A 17,538-nucleotide genomic window follows, 5' to 3' on the forward strand; every position below is an offset into this window, starting at 1 on the left:
TATGCCAGTGATATTTTTATTGTTTATTTAAACAGACTTGTACATCACACAGACCTTAAAAGCATGATTATAAAAAACAAGCGCTACCTGCTTTACTTTTGCTTAAATCACAGAAGAGTTGAAGAGCTGAGCAACTTACACAGAGGTGATTGCATTTAGATTTTCTGAGGTCTTGACAATACTAAGCATCTTATAAATCTAATTCTCAAAGTACAGTATCACAAATATCACCAAGCACAGAGGCACTATTGAAATATTCTCATTTACCTTTCCAGAGCACCCTTCTTTATCACACTACTTAAAACACTCACAGTTCTGAGCTGCCCGATTTCCTCACCCCATTCTGCACTTTTCACATAACACACAGTGGTCTTTTCCTCAAAACAAATCAGACCATCAGAAAGTCTAACAGATTGCGTAAGTGTCTTCTCAACATCTATATGTAAACAGAAGTCATCAGATGTTCAGTAAAGGCAATTTTTCCTTCAGAATAATGATGAACAGCTTTTGTGAGAAATGTGAAGAGGCAATATGTTCAACACAATATCCCCATGTAATTCCTTCAGAGATTAAGCTACAACATTAATGCCTGCTACAATAATATTTATATATACTCAACTGGCTCCATGAATAGGAAATAACATGACTTATTGCAAAGAGTAGATTTCGGACAAACAGGTATTTAGAAGTCTAGTTTATTATTTTACTTAAACAAGAGTTTGATGTTTTCATGCAACATTTGCACTGAAGTCTTAGATAATCATGACAAACAGCAGAAATTGTTAAGGAATGCACTAATTATAGACTTTAGTGAACATACAAAAAACCTCAGCATTATAGGTTATACAAAGTAAAGAACATCTTAAATACTTTCCCAAAATACTGTAGCAGCCGAGACACAGTGATATGCCTTACAAGGGCATAGGAATGTAATTTGGAAATCACATGGGAACTACCCATTTCCTTTAATTTCACAAACAAGACAAAAGCAACATTCAACTCCACACAGATTTTCAAATTATGTCTATACAGTACCTTGAGTTTGATCCAAATAGTAAAAGTTAGACATGTTGTTTATTTAGTAAACAATTACGTGGTAAATCTCTGTTACATTTCTTCCGTGGTTTTACCTGGAGTAGACATGTTATCTAAAAGAGGGCAGGTTTGGTACTTTTATACTGATGTCACCAATATTAATATTTCTTGGGATCTCTGGCAGATTCATATTCTTCACAGCTGAAACAGCCCGGGCTGGAGCTCCTGCTAAACCAGCCTGTGTATAAAGTGAGGAAAAACACAAGTCAGGCAAAGTTGGTCACAAGAAAATTCACCAGCCGTATACACACACAACTAACTTTTCAAGTATTTCCATGGTTACACAATTAGAAAGACCAGATGGTAATTGTGTTTGGAATGAAATGGGTTATTTGGAAATATTAAACCAGAAAGAGAAAACAGTTCACACATTCCTTTTCATATGGTAAAACATATAATGTCAACTTGATGGAAAAGTATGTGGGGAGGAATAGGAGGCTTATCCAAGCATGTGTAACATGTACATTATAGAATAGACAATCTTGAGGTATACCCCATATGCTTGCTGTCTTTTAACTATTCTAAGAGTTCACGTGATTGACAGCTGACTAATGTTGGTTATAGGTTCAGAATACATAACCTCAAAGTAACAAGCTACTGAATGTCAGCTGAACCATGTTACTTATCTAAATGACTATATACATGTGTGTACATATATGTATTTCATGGTTGCTAAAATGAAAAGGATAAATACCTTGCTTTTGTGGCTAATAAAGAGCATGCAGAGAGATCATTTCTACAGACCAACTGGAGTAATCCGTTATCCCACAGTATCAAATTAAATGCTAACATACCTTCAGCCCCCAGGCACACTGGAACATGACAAAATAACTTGGTTATGCCAAATTAAATGTTGAAGTAACTATTTTGTATTAAAGTCCTCTACTGTGCATAGTCTCTCTTTATTTAAAACCAGAGCCTTCCTGCATAAACATGCAAGTTTTGTAATACAGAAGGAAGTTCATTACTGACTGCCGTTTAGTTCTACCTTTTAGATAAAAAGACTGCCAAGTTTACACACTAGGGTATATTACTGAAATGCTAACAAACAGCATTCAGCTGTAATGATTTACAGCTCAGAGGTCTGAAGACATACAGAACAGGATCCCTCCCTGTTGCTGCTGAAGATCACCTCTTCAAAACCTTGTTACTTCAAGGACTATTAAAAAAAGGCCAATAATTAAGTATTGTATTTGATGCTGTGTATAAAAGGTACTATTAAGTATGGAAATGTTTCTCCTAGAAGTTCAGCTTCTCTGTGTGTATTTAGAATTAGTTTTGTGGTTTTACTTCAGGCTTTCCATAAAAGTGTAAACATAATTTTTGTTCTTGCTGGGGGGGGGGAGGAGAGAACTGGATGATTTTTAAAAAAGTGCTCTTATTTGCTGAAAATGACATCATATTCTAAGATACATGAATATCTAAAAAATTAACTTTTATTTTTATGTTTTAAAAGTACGATTAAAATATTCAGAAAGAAAAAAACCCACAAAATTATTTTCAGAATTGCTATGGTTCTAGAGTGTGGCATCTTGCAGGCCCAGTAAAAAGGAACAATTCACAACAAACATAGGAACATGCTAAGAACTGGTCAAACAAAAGACTAAACCTGTAGAAACGGAAGGTCTTTCATTGTTAGAGTGTCAAAGACTGACTGCGTTTGCAGATAAAATAATTCTGAACAAGGAATACAGCAAAACAAAAGAAAAATAAATTCTGGAAAAGTTTGAGTCATATTTGATTGTTAAATAGTGTTGGTATGTGACTACTGCTTAAAGTATAACCTTTCCAGGGTCTTGATTTTCACTGAGATTCAATGCAATTACAGGGTATAATTACTGAGAAGTACATCTGATTTCTGTGGTGGTGCCCACGTGCACTACTGCACAAAAGGAGACAGACACACCATATACTCCTCAGATAACAACTCTACTTTTCAAAGGCTGTCCAAAAATAGTATTTTCTCTCTTTTACTGGTCTCTTACAAGAAAAAAATGTAAGGTCAAATTAACATAGATTTCCACTTAATATTGTACCTTCTGTTCCCCTTCTCCCTTCCAGAACATAACCCGTAGTCAAAGTAAAACCGATTAAAGTTTCCAATTTTGAACTAACCCTTTTATATCACGTGGAAAGGCTAAAGCATCATAAATCCCTAGATTTTAGTCACAGAAGGATTCCCAGTACCAGGAACAGAGACAGAAAGCCATGAATCATCTGTTACAACATCCCCCCTGCCAAACCCTCATATATGAGAAATGCCAGAGTTGGGTAAGGCATGTGGGGGTAGAGGAGAAAACTCGAGAAATCTTAAATCTCTAATGTAACCAAATAATTTGCTCCCACTTTGGCCCTGACATAATCCAAATTATTGTCTCTCTGTAGTACAGACTAAGTAAAACTAAAAAGGTATGAAAAGGTATTTTCAAAGACACTTTTTCCTTGGTTTCCCTTAACATCACCAGGTCTACCAGATCATTCACTTCAGTGGCTGTTTCATTTGCAGTACCTTCATGAAGACCTAACACTAGTAGTTTTGAGAAATGCAAGTATCCAAAATCTTCATCCCTGAATCTGCAATATCTTAGAGAAGCAGTATGAGACACTGCAATTTATTTCTATCTATTAAAAAACAGTGCAGAAGATGTTAAGCTGCTGAGCACTGCCTTTTTATATTTGAGAACTTGGAAATACTAATTTGAAATCAAGAGGTAACTACCAGTGAAGTTTTCCCAGATTAAAAAAAAAAATAAATAAATGCATTTCCTTTTTATTTGGTTCTATCCTTCAAATTCTATATTCAGCAACTTTCTGAAAAATTCTGTAAGCAAATTCTGCCCCAAAAGTGGGCCAATGTAAATTGTTTTCCACAGAGAAGATGAAAATACTAATCAGGTATTAAGAAAAGCAATGAATTATACAATTTGTAACTGAAACAATGGGAAACCAGAAAAGTATCTTAAGTGATGGACATGGTCCACACGAACAGGCATGGCTGGCAATTCAGAAGAGAGATGCCTTCTAACTGACTATTATGGAGATTCCCTACCCTAATTTAATGGAAGTTTATTATTCTTAATGGACAAATAAAAGCTTTTGTATAACTGGTCATTATTTTTATCTACCTGCAGCTATCCTCTTTACATAGGCTTAGTCCCTGCCTCCCACCCCAATGGCAGAGGATACAATGGAGACACAATTGAGAATTATTTAAAATACCACAATTGACGTGACCATTGTCCTTCCACCCCCTATACAGTCACAACTTCCATCAGTCGTGTTTCACGAGGACCACTCTGGATCAGGATCAGAAAAGACCCCTGACAAAAGCACTATGAATTTCAAATTACCTCTTTTTTTTTGCCATCGAGATTGTTTTTCATTATCATATGCTGGAGTAGAGATTTTCAAACTATTACATTCTTCTACTGTAATTCTCTATATTAAGTAGATTTGTAAGTCAATGTGTACATAATATGCATAGCAGAATGCTATTTATTACAATTAACATTAACCCTATCAAGCACAATACAGTCACATACAGTATTTCTAAGAGAGAGAACAGTTCATAAAAAATGTCTAATGGATAAAATGAGTGAAAAGTACTTAAACTTCCAAACTGGACAACTGGATAATACATTATTTCAAACACTATTATATACAAATACCTTAGCATTCTTTTTTAGCATGTCAACAGTGAACTAGTATGCAGTCTTCCATTTATTTATAATTTCTTTTACAGAAAGTGAACTGCGCTTACAAACACAAAGATACTACAATAAGTACTTCCAGCTCAGTGTGCATTTAATGAGTTTTATAGAAGTACCTGATTAAAGAGCCATCACTGTAACACTGAGCTGGATGAGTTTCAACTGCCTTTTTTGTAAAATAATTTGGTGGGTAAATTGGTGAGGTGCAAAGAAAAAACTGCTTCACATGAGAAAAGAAAACAACCAAAACACATAGCAAGCTTTAAACATGCAGTGAATGATGGCTGTCTGTCACAGTGAGCAAATGACTAAAGCAAGTGAAAATGAACCTTTAGACATATTAATAAAATTTCAGAAATACAGTACGAATTGCATACAGCTGGTATTACAGAACATCACGTTTTTGCCACAGCTGCTTTGTATTCTCAATGTAATTTTTTATTGGAGGTTGCACTTCAATGTTGAAACGCTATTAAAATTTTAGATTCAGTTACTGTAAAAAATGCATTTAAACATGCTCATATACTTTTAGAGTGAAAAAGCAATGCCACATACATTAAAACAACCAATTTTAAAGGTTGAGATAGACACTTTAATAACAGAACTTTCATTCTACTTGTCCTAGTCTACCAAGTGCCACCATGATCTGCTGTTAATTAACTTAGGTCATTATTTATCATTATAGGAATCAATTTTCTTAATTCTTGCCATCACCCTTTCTCATAATGCCCCGCTAATAACTTCATATGAAAGTGATCTCAGAAACACTGTTTCACTCTTTATAAAGAAATGCAGATCATTTCGAAGAAGTACTGCACATCACAAATGTAGTTAATAGGCATATACAAATAAAAAAAAAATAATATTCAAACCTCCATCCCTAACAACTCTACACAGAGCTAGCTATCCCTAAAATAAACATATAAAAATATACAGCCTACTGGAAAACAAAATAATGAAGGCTAACGCTTTGCAAAACAAGCCACCCTTTTCCAGGTATTCTGGAGGTACTAGGACCTTTCTGCTGCTGGTGTTTCATACCAATGCTTCTTTCCAGTACAAGTATGACTTCAAAGCAGCAGGGTTATGAAATCATGAAAGGATGCAATACATAATATAAAGGAATGATCATGTCCCCTGCTTATGAAGTTAAATAAATGAACATAATTAGAGAAAAAACAAAATGAAGTCTGCAAGTATATCAAAATGAGGCCAAACAGATAAGAAGACTTAAGACATACTCTTAGAAATTTTAAGCACTTGAATCACAAAGAGAGTAATGGATGGGAATGATTAATTGTTTGTTTGTTTTTCATTGCCAGACCCAAAAATAAAAACAGAGTATGTGTGAGCAGAACAGAAAAAAAGAAAATTAGCTTTGCACAAATAATAAAAATAAAATAGAAATAAAGCTCCCTACTGCTACAATGAAATACAGGTTGTATGTTAGAAGTGTTGACATATTAGGCAGAGGAAGGTCATTTGCTTGATTTTCTTCATGTGCTATAGCATACTTCAAATTTAGGTAAAATATTTCATACTACCCAAAAATATTCTTAGCTAATGCTTTACAACTTACTGCTACTAAATCCAATTACAGAATTATAGTTTTTAAATCTTGAAGGTATTACATTATCTTAGAAAGATCATGTAAAAAGTAAAGAGCAAAGCTATTCATAAATCAAACAAACTTCATCTGCTTAAGATTCCAGCTATTTAAGATACCTGTAGTTTGAATACACAGATACTTAAAAAGAGTGGAAATGATTTTTTAAGTACTGCAGTTAACATTGACTGACATTCAAACTGTTGAGCTGAACTAAATGTTTCAAATAGCAAAAGATGGGGGACAATGACCATAAACTGAACTTAAAAAATACATTTTCCTTCTCCTTTTTCAGTTCCTTGTTAATATTCATGTTCAGTGACTGCAGTTACCATGATATCTTAAAGCAAAATCCAGCAATTCAGATTGCAAGGGCAGCAAATGTACATCCGAAGCTGAGTACGTGCTGACAGCCCTTCTCATTTTATGCTTGATATACTTAAAGATCATCTTCACAAATTGCACTGATAATTTTATCCTGTATGCACAAAACTATTTGAGTTTGTTGGGTTCAGTGTTTGGTTGGGTTTTGGTTTTTTTTGTTGGGGTTTTTTTTTTGTTTGTTTGTTTGGTTTGGTTTTGGGTTTTTTTTAATGTCTTGTTCACCTGAAACTTATTCGGAAACTTCTCTTTGCAAACTGGCAAAAGTTCTTTGTTTTCATTTGGAAATACTAAATGGTGAAGCAAAAGGGTTCATATTGCCTATTTTAAATTATCAGGTTCAAAATTCTCCCAATAAAGAAGCTATTTCTATTATATCATCACACCATATTTTGTTATCTGTGTGTTCAATTTTTATTTAGATTACTTTTGCTTTTTTTTGGTAAATATTCATACAAGTTCGTATTCCTTTGTTTCTTAAACGATGATAAAAAGAAAAGTTAAATTCTAAAATGCAGGAAGAGAAATAAAATAAAAAATATGATGTCAATGGAAAGCTAGTAAAATACACTATAGCCAATAAAAAGATGAGGGAACTACAAGAAGAAACTAGCACAAAAAGTAGGCTACAAGGACTAGTATGGGTATTTTTACACATAATTTTTGAGTCTGGCCTACATAATTTATTGCCTTTGACATCATTTTGCTTTCCCTTTTTGTTAAAAGTACATTTTTTCTAAAAGTCAGCAATACCTTTGTCTACCTGTCCTGTCTGGGAGACTGAAAGATAAAGGTCTGCAAGAGAGAAGAATGGAAAGAGCTAGAAAAGATCAGGAGGTTCGGAAAAAATGAGGTCCAACTTAAAAGTCTAAATCACACGCAGTTGAACACTCCAAATAGAGAAGAGGTAGCCCAGGTTTACCTATAATACTTCCAGAGGCTCTGGATAAAATCCCAATGACCCCTCTCCCAAAAATTCCCTCCCTTAATCACAGTGATCTTTTGGCTTTAGGAGGATTGACCAGAAATCCATTCACAGATAAACACTAAACTGAAAGGTAGGGAAATGCATTAAAGACAACATTTCTCAAGGCAGAAATAGAATTTCCTTCGTAGCCCACCCAAGCAATGTAAGAGCTGGATCAGAAATCAAAGCTAGGGACACCCTCACCATGGTTTATATAATTAATCTCTGTTGAAAGCATTAACAAATTTTTTTGAGTTAGTAACTTTGCTCAACTATTTGTGAATTTAATAAATACATTCAAACTTCGTCAATGAATTCTAACTGAAAGCCTGTTTAGAAACTTGATAACATAACTAAACAAATACCTGATGTCAAATGGCTAAATTCTGTATATTATGGGATGCCAGGTGGGCACAATAAAAAATTTAAAATATTTCTGAAAACATAGCTCAGTTACAACTTAATTAGCTTCATCATTCCAACTATAAAAGAAAAGGTAATTAAACCTTAAAGCAGCTATTTTACGGATGCAAGACAAAAGTCTAACAAGCCAAACAGACAAAAGCGAGAGAGTTGTGGCTTACATGGCAGCCCTATGAACTACAGTCTCTATCAATAACAATTACTACATTTTTAAAAATAATCTTTTAAATTAAACTAAAAAGATCCACTAGTTTTGATTTCTCAGTGACCAGCATTCAAAAATATTATTATGTTATTACTGATTTTGATTTACACAAAATGGATTTGCTTGTATCTTGAAAATATGTATTCAGGAAAGACATGTTCAAAGACTTACAATCTTGATCAGAAAGACAAAAGCAAAAGAAATAGCAATCAGGAAATTTCTGTGAATATACATGAAACAAATGATTAATGATCTGAGGAAATAGTTACCAGGTATTGTGAAGTATCTCAGCATAACAGTATCTCAACTGTTAAACTTGAAAAGAAACAGTCACTGAACTAAGAAAAAGAAATTTGTGGTGAGCAGACTATGAAATGCTCTACTCCATCCCAGCCACCGAGTGATTTAATTTATCACTGCTACTTCTTTACCTTTTATAATTCATTGCTGAACAGAAAGGAACAGACTGCTACTTGCCCTGCATATGCTCTGCACTCTACATGGGTTTTTTTTATCTTCTACCACCTATTTCTATACTAAAAGCATCTTAAAGAAGAAGGACTAACTGATGAATAATGGAAAACAGCAAGCATTGCAGCTGGCTGCACTGAACTGATGTGTTTCAGATGACTAGTTAGAGACTGGTCTACAGCTGATTTAGTAACAGAATTCACATAATTAAGAATAAATACATTAAGTGCTTTCAGGTAAAACTGATATGCACGTAATACATGGTAGAATATAGCTGCTCAGTAAGTTCAGCTTCTGGGACGCTATGTTACTTTTCCATCAAATAAAGAAAAACATATGTATACAGAAGTTATTAAAATATCGTAAAAAATTATGAGAATAATTCCAAATATTTATCTCTGTGATCAACGGCTCATTCTGAGTTTGAGAGAAATGTTAAAATGGACATTTTGGACATCTTCATAATCTACAGTACAAGCCTTCTGATGTATATTGCTATGCATTGTATCATTCCTAGCTTTTTCCTGGTTTTCACAGTGTTGTCTTGCTCTTGGATACAGTTTGGAAGCTGTGCAAAACAGACTATTGAATGTACTAAGGTACTAAAAGACTTGAAGTGGTGCAGTGTGAGACTGCAGAACTAGGAGAACAGTATACACTGTACCACAAAAAAGCTGAAGAATTCATTCCTCTCTTTGTTGTACTGAGGTTAAAATTAGGAAGTTCTCTGGGTCTTCTCCTAAAATGTCATTTAGTTCATATTTACGCGACCTGCAATATTTCAATCTACTCGGCTGACTTCAACTTTCGAAACAGTCTTCAATTTAAGCAAAGGTTTGTTTAGAAATCTGAGTATTACACTTCAAAAATCAGATGATGTGTTCTGTGGAATTATTCTGAGCAATAGGAATCAATCACAGACTAAGCTAAGATGTTCTAGTAGTATTTTGGCTTACAAAATGTGCCTAGTGATGTTAAAGGAACAGTAACAGTCTATCATAGCTAAAGTAATTCTAAAACCCTTTCTTAGTCTAAGTTTTTCCTATACACAAATTCAACAACTGTTGAATTGAAAAGGGATTCCCACAACTTATGTGAGTATCCCTCACTCAGACTGCTATGGACATACACAGAATATCACTTTCTTATTCACATCTACTCAGCTGAAGACCAAATGTTCAGATTACCAAAGTGGAAGAATTCGTATTTACTTTGAAGGTCTAAAACTGGGCTTTAAATTCTACCTAGTTCATTTCAGTCCAATTTCTTATTATGTGTTGCAATATTATTATTGTGACACTAAATATGCTGTGATTTATTTCAGGTGCTAGAAACATTCTAGCAAACAGGAATATGTAGTCTTTGTATACCCACTTTGGTTTTTATCTATTTTCATTTAAGTGTTATAGTCACTAGTCCAGCATAATAAATACACTGGAAATAAAATGTTTTCTTCAAGAGAAACTTAAAGAACTACAGAAGTATGCCAATAACAATGGCTCACAATGCTATTAGATACAAATAGCAAGAACTAAGCAGCAGCAACTCTAAGCAATTATTACTCATGATGAAAGATACGATATCCTAACCTAAAGATACATTGGCAATTTTTAGCATTAGAAGCAAGCAGCTGTATATAGTTTACTACTGAAGGACATACAGCATTATATAGCACACATTTACTGCAAACATGTTTTTAAGTTTAGAAACTACACAGTGCATCACTCTTACCTCAGATTTCTCCAGTTTATTTTGAGCATCAATCTGAGTGACAATTTCATTCATGTTGGTCTCCAAAACCATTCCACCCATGACCATTTCAGCCAATATATTATGGACCTGAAAAAGACCAAAAGAAAATTTAAAAATGCATCTACATGCATCTGGACAGATCATACCTAGATTCCTCAATACAGGAACACATATATTCTGTAAGTCACTTAATGTTAGCAATGTATTTAAAACCATTTGTGAACAAAGCTCATAACTTGATGTTCATTTCTCCAGTATCTTCTTGCTCATAGTTCTGCTACAAACTCACCAGCTATACCACTTCACTTATTAATACTAGAAGAAACTTTCACATTCATCTCTCTTTCAGTACTTGGTTTCTATCCAAGGACTACGGACAAGAGTTCTAATTAACATCTGTAGTAGCAATACCTCTAAGGAGCAGGTTCTACAAGATTAAAATAATTGCTCACAAATGGATGTGTAAAAACTACCTTGGGCTACACCTACGAAGGAAGATGCAGTGGTGCTCATCCACCACAGGTACGAACACCAGGCTTAGAAGGAGAATTAACGTACCTACACCATAAGCAGGGAGTTTCAGCTTCTAGGACTAAGACTGACAGCTAGGTCTCAAACTGTAGGACTACATAAGCCATCTGGAGACATTAATGAAATGGATATGTCTAAATAGCCCTCTTCCCTGCAACCCTAACCTGGGGATGCAAGCCCTGCTTCCTGAATCTCTGCTTCAAGAGTCTGTATTTGCACTTTATCTAAGGCATCCTTTCATATAGTTTCTAGTAAAAATCAAGAGATAATATGGAATGTGTAATATTTTAATTCCACTATAATTCTGAAGACAAGAAACATTTTATTACTTTATTACTTTTCTGAAATAAATACACTGTACAATCTGATACTTCAAGGCACAATTCTGCTATTATTTTGGATATTCTTGCAATTGCCCTGTGGATCAAGGATAGAAGTAGATCTCTAAATCAAACAATTCTAAAGATGAGATGCAAGTAGTATATCAAAACCCACCACACTTCCCATTTTTGTGCCATACCTCAGAAACAAAATTGAAGAGTTGTTTCCCTGATAAATCATTACTGTATTTCAGTATAAATGTACAATTATTGTGTTTAGAGAGGCTGAAAAGAGCTCTTCCTCTCTACCTATTGCTGCTGAGTAGAGCTTTAAGAATCAAATAAATACTCAGGAGAAAGAATAACAATCCTTATTTGAATTCTTGACTCAAGGTTTCATTTATCTTTTATTTTGGAAACAGGCTGCTTCTGCTAAAATATGTAATTAGTATTTAGGCTTCACATTTTTCTCAGAGCTTGGAAATTGTAGCCTAAACATAAAATCAAATTTTAGCTTCCCTTTGACAAATAGTTTTCAAAAAGAAAATATCATCTCATATCTGATACAAAGTAAAATATTCTCCAAGAACTTTAACATGTTGAAGCACCTCAGTTCTCTGTATTTTATTAGAAAGATGTTTCTCATAAAGTGTAAAATAATACTTATGTTAAGGAATGCTACTGAAGGAAACACGCTACAGAGTAACAGCTCAGACTGCATAGAAGCTAAAGTATTCTCCAGCTAAAGGTCAAACTCCTTGCCACAAAATTATTGCAGTATTTCGGTTCTTTACACTCAGAAGCCAATGTATGAGCCACTGAAATTCTTATGTACTTTAATATGTCATTTTGGAAACAACCAACATGTTCCAGCCAGACTGGAAATGCTAATGACTTGTCATGAGCATGGTATCAGTTCAAACACCTACTCAAGGTCATTTGCATGTCATTGTCTGCTCAAGGTACAAGTGTTTCTTCCAAAAGAACTTCCTGATTTTTAAACAGAGTCGGTTCTAAATGGTTATTTCAGATACCTAACTTGCTACTATTTTTAGTTCGCTTTTAGTGATTCTTGTCTTACTTTCCTTTTGCATCTTTTGCGGTTGATGCAAAAAAATGTTCACAGGTGAGGAAAGGTGACCTCACAGAAAGAGTAGGCACAAAATGCAATTGAAGGAATAAATTCTGTATATTTAATTCTCAGCCTTTTAAGTAATACTCCAATACTCCAATACGCTAATGACCTTTTAAACAAAAGATTACTTTAGTAATTCCTTTAGTATTAGCATTTCTCAAAACTAGCTTATAAATAAATTACTTGTTCCTGATAACTGGGAATATTCAAACAAGATTGGTTCTGAATGGTTGAAAAAAGACACAATGTCTGTTTGAGACTTAGAAGAGAAAGACTTATACAGCATCTAAACTACATAATCATAGCATTTGAAAGGCAACTGCCAGCCTTAACTGGGAAACCCTGAAACAATTTCAGTTGTGAGTAATATAATACTTAACCATAAACAAAATAGAACAAATTATTTCTTGAAACTAAGTCTACTCTGAGAATACTCAGATGTCTCCAATTTTACAATTATACATGCAGTAACACCATGCAAATCTCCCACATTATTTATTTTTCCTCAGAAAAACATAGCTTTCAAGTCTTAAAAATAGTATGTTGACAGAAACTGTCTAGATCTCACTGACAATAAAAGTAGATTCACTGCAAAGTTTAATACCAAGCATCAGTTGAACCAAACATTTTACTTGACAAGAAGTATTACAGGAGTCCACCACAGTACCTTGTCTACATGGAAAATTAAATCCAGTTCACAGACATTTTCAAAACATTTGTCTAGTGTCTCCACAAATACCTGCAAAGAGGTAAAAAAGCCAGAGGTCAAAATTTAACAGAAACTCAATAGTTTCATCAGGGCAGATTTAAGGCATTAAAAGCATCTATAGAAATGATGTGGTTTAACACTATTATGCCAACAGTATGTTCTCTGCAGAGGGCAAAAATGTATGCACAAGTCAGTTTATGTTATAACACCGCTAAGAGTCACACAGTTTTAAACAATAGGTACATCTTGAAAAAACAGTAACATCATCTATGCTACAGTTTTCTCAGCTGTGATTCAAAGTGTTCCTTCCCATTCCATTACAACCCAACTATTAAACAAAAATCAGCTAATTTTTCATTATTATTATTATTTTTAACAATTACTATGCTGCAGGCATCTCCTGGTTAACCAGACTACTGTTAACTACTTCGCCACACAAAGACACATGAGCAATGCAAACTGTCAGCATCGTGCAAGCTTGTCAGCATTACGGCTCCCAGCAACAGTACAGCAGCTTTCGCCTGGTTTATAGATCTGCTGAATTCAGGACAGATCAAGGGAAAAGGCAGCTGTCTTAACTGTCTTAACGTCACACCTGCTGATCCTGTTAGGCATACCACCAAATAAATTTAGTAAAGTCCAGCAGTTTGTACCCAGGCAAATAACCCTTCGTGAATCTAGAATGTAAGTACACAAAACAGACAAATCACAGCAGCTGCAGTCCAGCCACTGATGATCTTTGCCAGATATGAACTGCGCATTACCCTGCTCCAGATACTTCTGTAACAGATTCCCTGGCACTTGTCTTAGCCAGTATTGGTACACTAATTGCATCCCAGACCTCAGTTAGGCCAGATAATGAAAAGATGATTGTACTCGCACTTGTGAAGCTCCTGAATGCCGATCACAATGTGCTTGTGGCGAGCACTGACAAGACTCCAGTCCTAGAGAGCTATAAGCACAGTTCCTTTCATGCAGGGGATAACTCCTGTATAGATGAGAAGTGTCGAGACCTCTAAGTTAAACATACGCTTTATTAATGACAATTAAGATGCAACTTGTGGGAAATTCTAATCTGTTTTGTTTCAAGACCGTTTTGTCACGATATGCGTTTAATATTATTTATTTAGTTGTCACTGTGTGTCTTTTTTTTTTTTTTTCAATTCTAACCTCAAACCCTAAAGCAGAAATATGGAAGAAGTTAAACACTTGGTTTTAATTCTCTCTCTTTTCAACATGGTTTATTAATCCCATCTAAGTCTTTGAGAGGAACCAGATTTCAAACTGCCTAGGCCCAGAGAAATAGGAATAAGAAGCCATGTTTTGCTGACAAAAATTATAAAATAGTTTTGGTTGGAAAAGACCTTTAACATCATCAAGTCCAACTGTTAAGCTAACACTGCCAAGTCCATAACTAAACCATGTCACTAAGCAGCACATCTACATGTCTTTTAAATATGTCTTTTGAGTCACCAGGAATGGTGATTCAAGCACTTCCCTGGGCAGCCTGTTCCAGTAGTTGATAACCATTTCGGTGAGGAAGTTTTTTCTAATATCCAATCGAAGCCTTCTCAGTGCAACTTGAGGCCATTTCCTCTCATCCTACCACTTGTTACTTGGGAGAAGAGACCAACAGCCATCCCACTACAACCTCCTTTTAGGTAGTTGTACAGAGCAGTAAGGTGCCCCCTGAGCCTTCTCAACTCCAGACTAAACACCACAGTTCCCACCAGCCGTTCCTCATCATCCTCATTCAGTGCTCCAGACCCTTCACCAGCTTTGTTGCCCTTCTCTGGACCTGCTCCAGCACCTCAATGTCTCTCTTGCAGTGAGCGGCCCAGAACTGAACACAGGATTCGAGGTGCAGCCTCACCAGTGCCCAGTACAGGGGGATGATCACTGCCCTGGCCCTGCTGGCCACACTATTGCTCATACAGGCCAGGACGCTGTTGGTCTTCCTGGCTGCCTGGGCACAAGCTGGCTCATGTTCAGTCAGCATCAATCAGCACCCTCAGGTTCTTTTCCATGAGCAGCTTTCCAGCCACTCTTCCCCCAGCCTGTAGCATTGCATGGGGTTGTTGTGGCCCAAGGGCAGGACCTGGCACTTTGCCCTGTTGAACCTCATACCACTGGCCAAAGCCCAACGATTCAGCCTGTCCAGATCCCTCTGCAGAACCCGCCTACCCTCCAGCAGATCAATACTCCCACCCAACTTGGGAGGTGCACTCGATCTTACCTACTGAGGGTGCACTCTATCCACTCATCCAGGTCACTGATAAAGATATTAAATAGAACCGGCCCCAGTACTGAGCCCTGGGGAACACCACTTGTGATCAGCCACCAACTGGATTTAACTCCATTTATCACTACTCTTTGTGGTTAAAAGGACTGCTTCTATAGACACAGATTTATGTCTACAGACCCAGTGAAACAGGTCTACATGACATTAGCCATTTTTAGTTGTCTACTTTGTGTATCCATGAAGAAAGATCACTTTTACATCCAAATCCCTGATCTCAGATCCTACTTACACTTCTCCTCCTGTAACAGAGAGGAGGATCACACTGTTGTTTCTATAACTACTATTAACAAACTACATCTAACTGATGTTCCATGCACTTAGAACAAAGATTATTCTTTAATACCAAATTACCAACTCATAACTTAAGCTAGGAACATACAGCATTTTCACAGGCAGACTCAAGACAGTAAGGCTCATTGACAACAGTTAACCAAGTAAATGAAAGCTTCAGTATAATTTAACAGAAGCACAAAGCAAAGCAGATTTTTTTTCTTCAATTAGTTGGTAATCTGTTGTGATAAAAACAGACTCGTATAAAGAAGGAATGTGAACAAACTGCAAAACTTACAAGTTAAGCAGAACAAACTACAGAGTTCACAACTCTGTATTTGTCAGCAAGATGAATGACCAGAGATGTTCTCTTACTTTCCTTGTACCTTAGGAGAATATGGTTACAAGGACAATGCTGTTTGATATCAACTGCAGGAAGAAGATCGGAAATAGCGTGTAAACATTATCTTTATCAAAAGGTTTTAGTTACAAAAGCTAATAGTTCGATGCTATTTAAAAAAAAAAAAAAAAAAATTTCCTCATGTACATCACCAAGTTTCCACAGGAATTTATATACTCATTGACATCCATCTAGTTCCTTAGAAAACAAATGAACATGTTAAAAAGAAAAACAACTCAAAAATCCTCTAAAAAGGCCTCTGTAAATCTGTATTCAGTAGCAGTATGTATGCCTACACATCAACAACACGTTTTATTTTTGTGACCTTCTTCCAGTAACTAGGTCCTCTCCCATAACAACACTTGATTCACAGTTACTTTGTGAATGGTTACTTTTAAACCTTCACCCATTACATAGTGACAACACAACCCACTGAATCAATTCACAGATCTCTACTTGCAATGAATGACCAGTAGTACTCATCAAACATTTCTTCATCTACGGGAAATCAGCGGGCACTGAGTATTCTGCAAAGAGATTTTTCACCGGCTAAGGATTTCTCATGGAAACTTCAGAAATTTCCTCAATCTTCCATTGATGGAGAAGAGTTCACACAGAGTAATGACAGCACTGACAAGGTATACATCTATTTCAAGTAACTGGTCTTTAAAAGCATTAGTCTGCCAGGTGAACCAGATTTTTTACACTAACATTCCTTGACCTACATATTTTAAGATGCCTTCAAATAATCAATACCTTCATCATAATTTTAGTCAAGAGAATTGCACACTGTGGCAAGCAGTGATAGAATTTAAGTACTTCAGTAATTACTCCAGATGCTGCACTCAAAATATCCAGAAAAGAAAACACACCAATTGTTTTGGGGGACACACACACCCCACACACGTCAGTTCAAATGAGCCTTGTGATGTTCTTGGAAAAGAACCATAAATAAATGACTCAAATAGCAGGAAAATACGGATACATGGGATACATGCACAATGTATTACTAGCTCCCCCTTGTGCTTAATTTTTAAAATCATAACCCTTTACAGTTCAAAGAAATACCCAAGCATATCTCCATGCAAGTAAGGGGTGGGGAGGGGTGGAGGGGTGGGAAGAGAAATAAAAGAAAATAAAAGGAAAAAGAAGAAAAGTGGGGGGAAAAAAGGGGAAAAATAGGAAAATGCCCACACCTTTTTTTGTAGTAACTATGCTTTAATAAACGCAGATACACATCTGGAAAGTAAAGTGTATGAAG

General features: G+C 35.6%; 1 protein-coding gene across 3 annotated transcripts in view; it reads right to left on the reverse strand.

The window, feature by feature from the left end:
• The window catches only part of AP3S1 (adaptor related protein complex 3 subunit sigma 1), a 27,166-nt gene continuing 9,628 nt past the window's right edge, over nucleotides 1-17,538 (reverse strand). Inside the window, exons 4-8 of one of the 3 annotated variants that reach the window (XR_003989114.1) lie at nucleotides 13,264-13,335; nucleotides 10,590-10,697; nucleotides 8,657-8,725; nucleotides 7,546-7,587; nucleotides 1-1,273 (exon numbers count right to left, since the gene is read on the reverse strand). Coding sequence is in view for 2 of the 3 variants with exons in the window: in XM_030469957.1 (XP_030325817.1) it covers nucleotides 1,145-1,273; nucleotides 10,590-10,697; nucleotides 13,264-13,335 (309 nt within the window). In the remaining variant the exon portion in view is untranslated. The remainder of the gene's footprint in view (nucleotides 1,274-7,545; nucleotides 7,588-8,656; nucleotides 8,726-10,589; nucleotides 10,698-13,263; nucleotides 13,336-17,538) is intronic. The other 2 variants (XM_030469958.1, XM_030469957.1) reach the window with 2 other exon arrangements.

Source organism: Strigops habroptila, chromosome Z (genome assembly GCF_004027225.2).
Source record: "Strigops habroptila isolate Jane chromosome Z, bStrHab1.2.pri, whole genome shotgun sequence".
NCBI lineage: Eukaryota > Metazoa > Chordata > Aves > Psittaciformes > Psittacidae > Strigops > Strigops habroptila.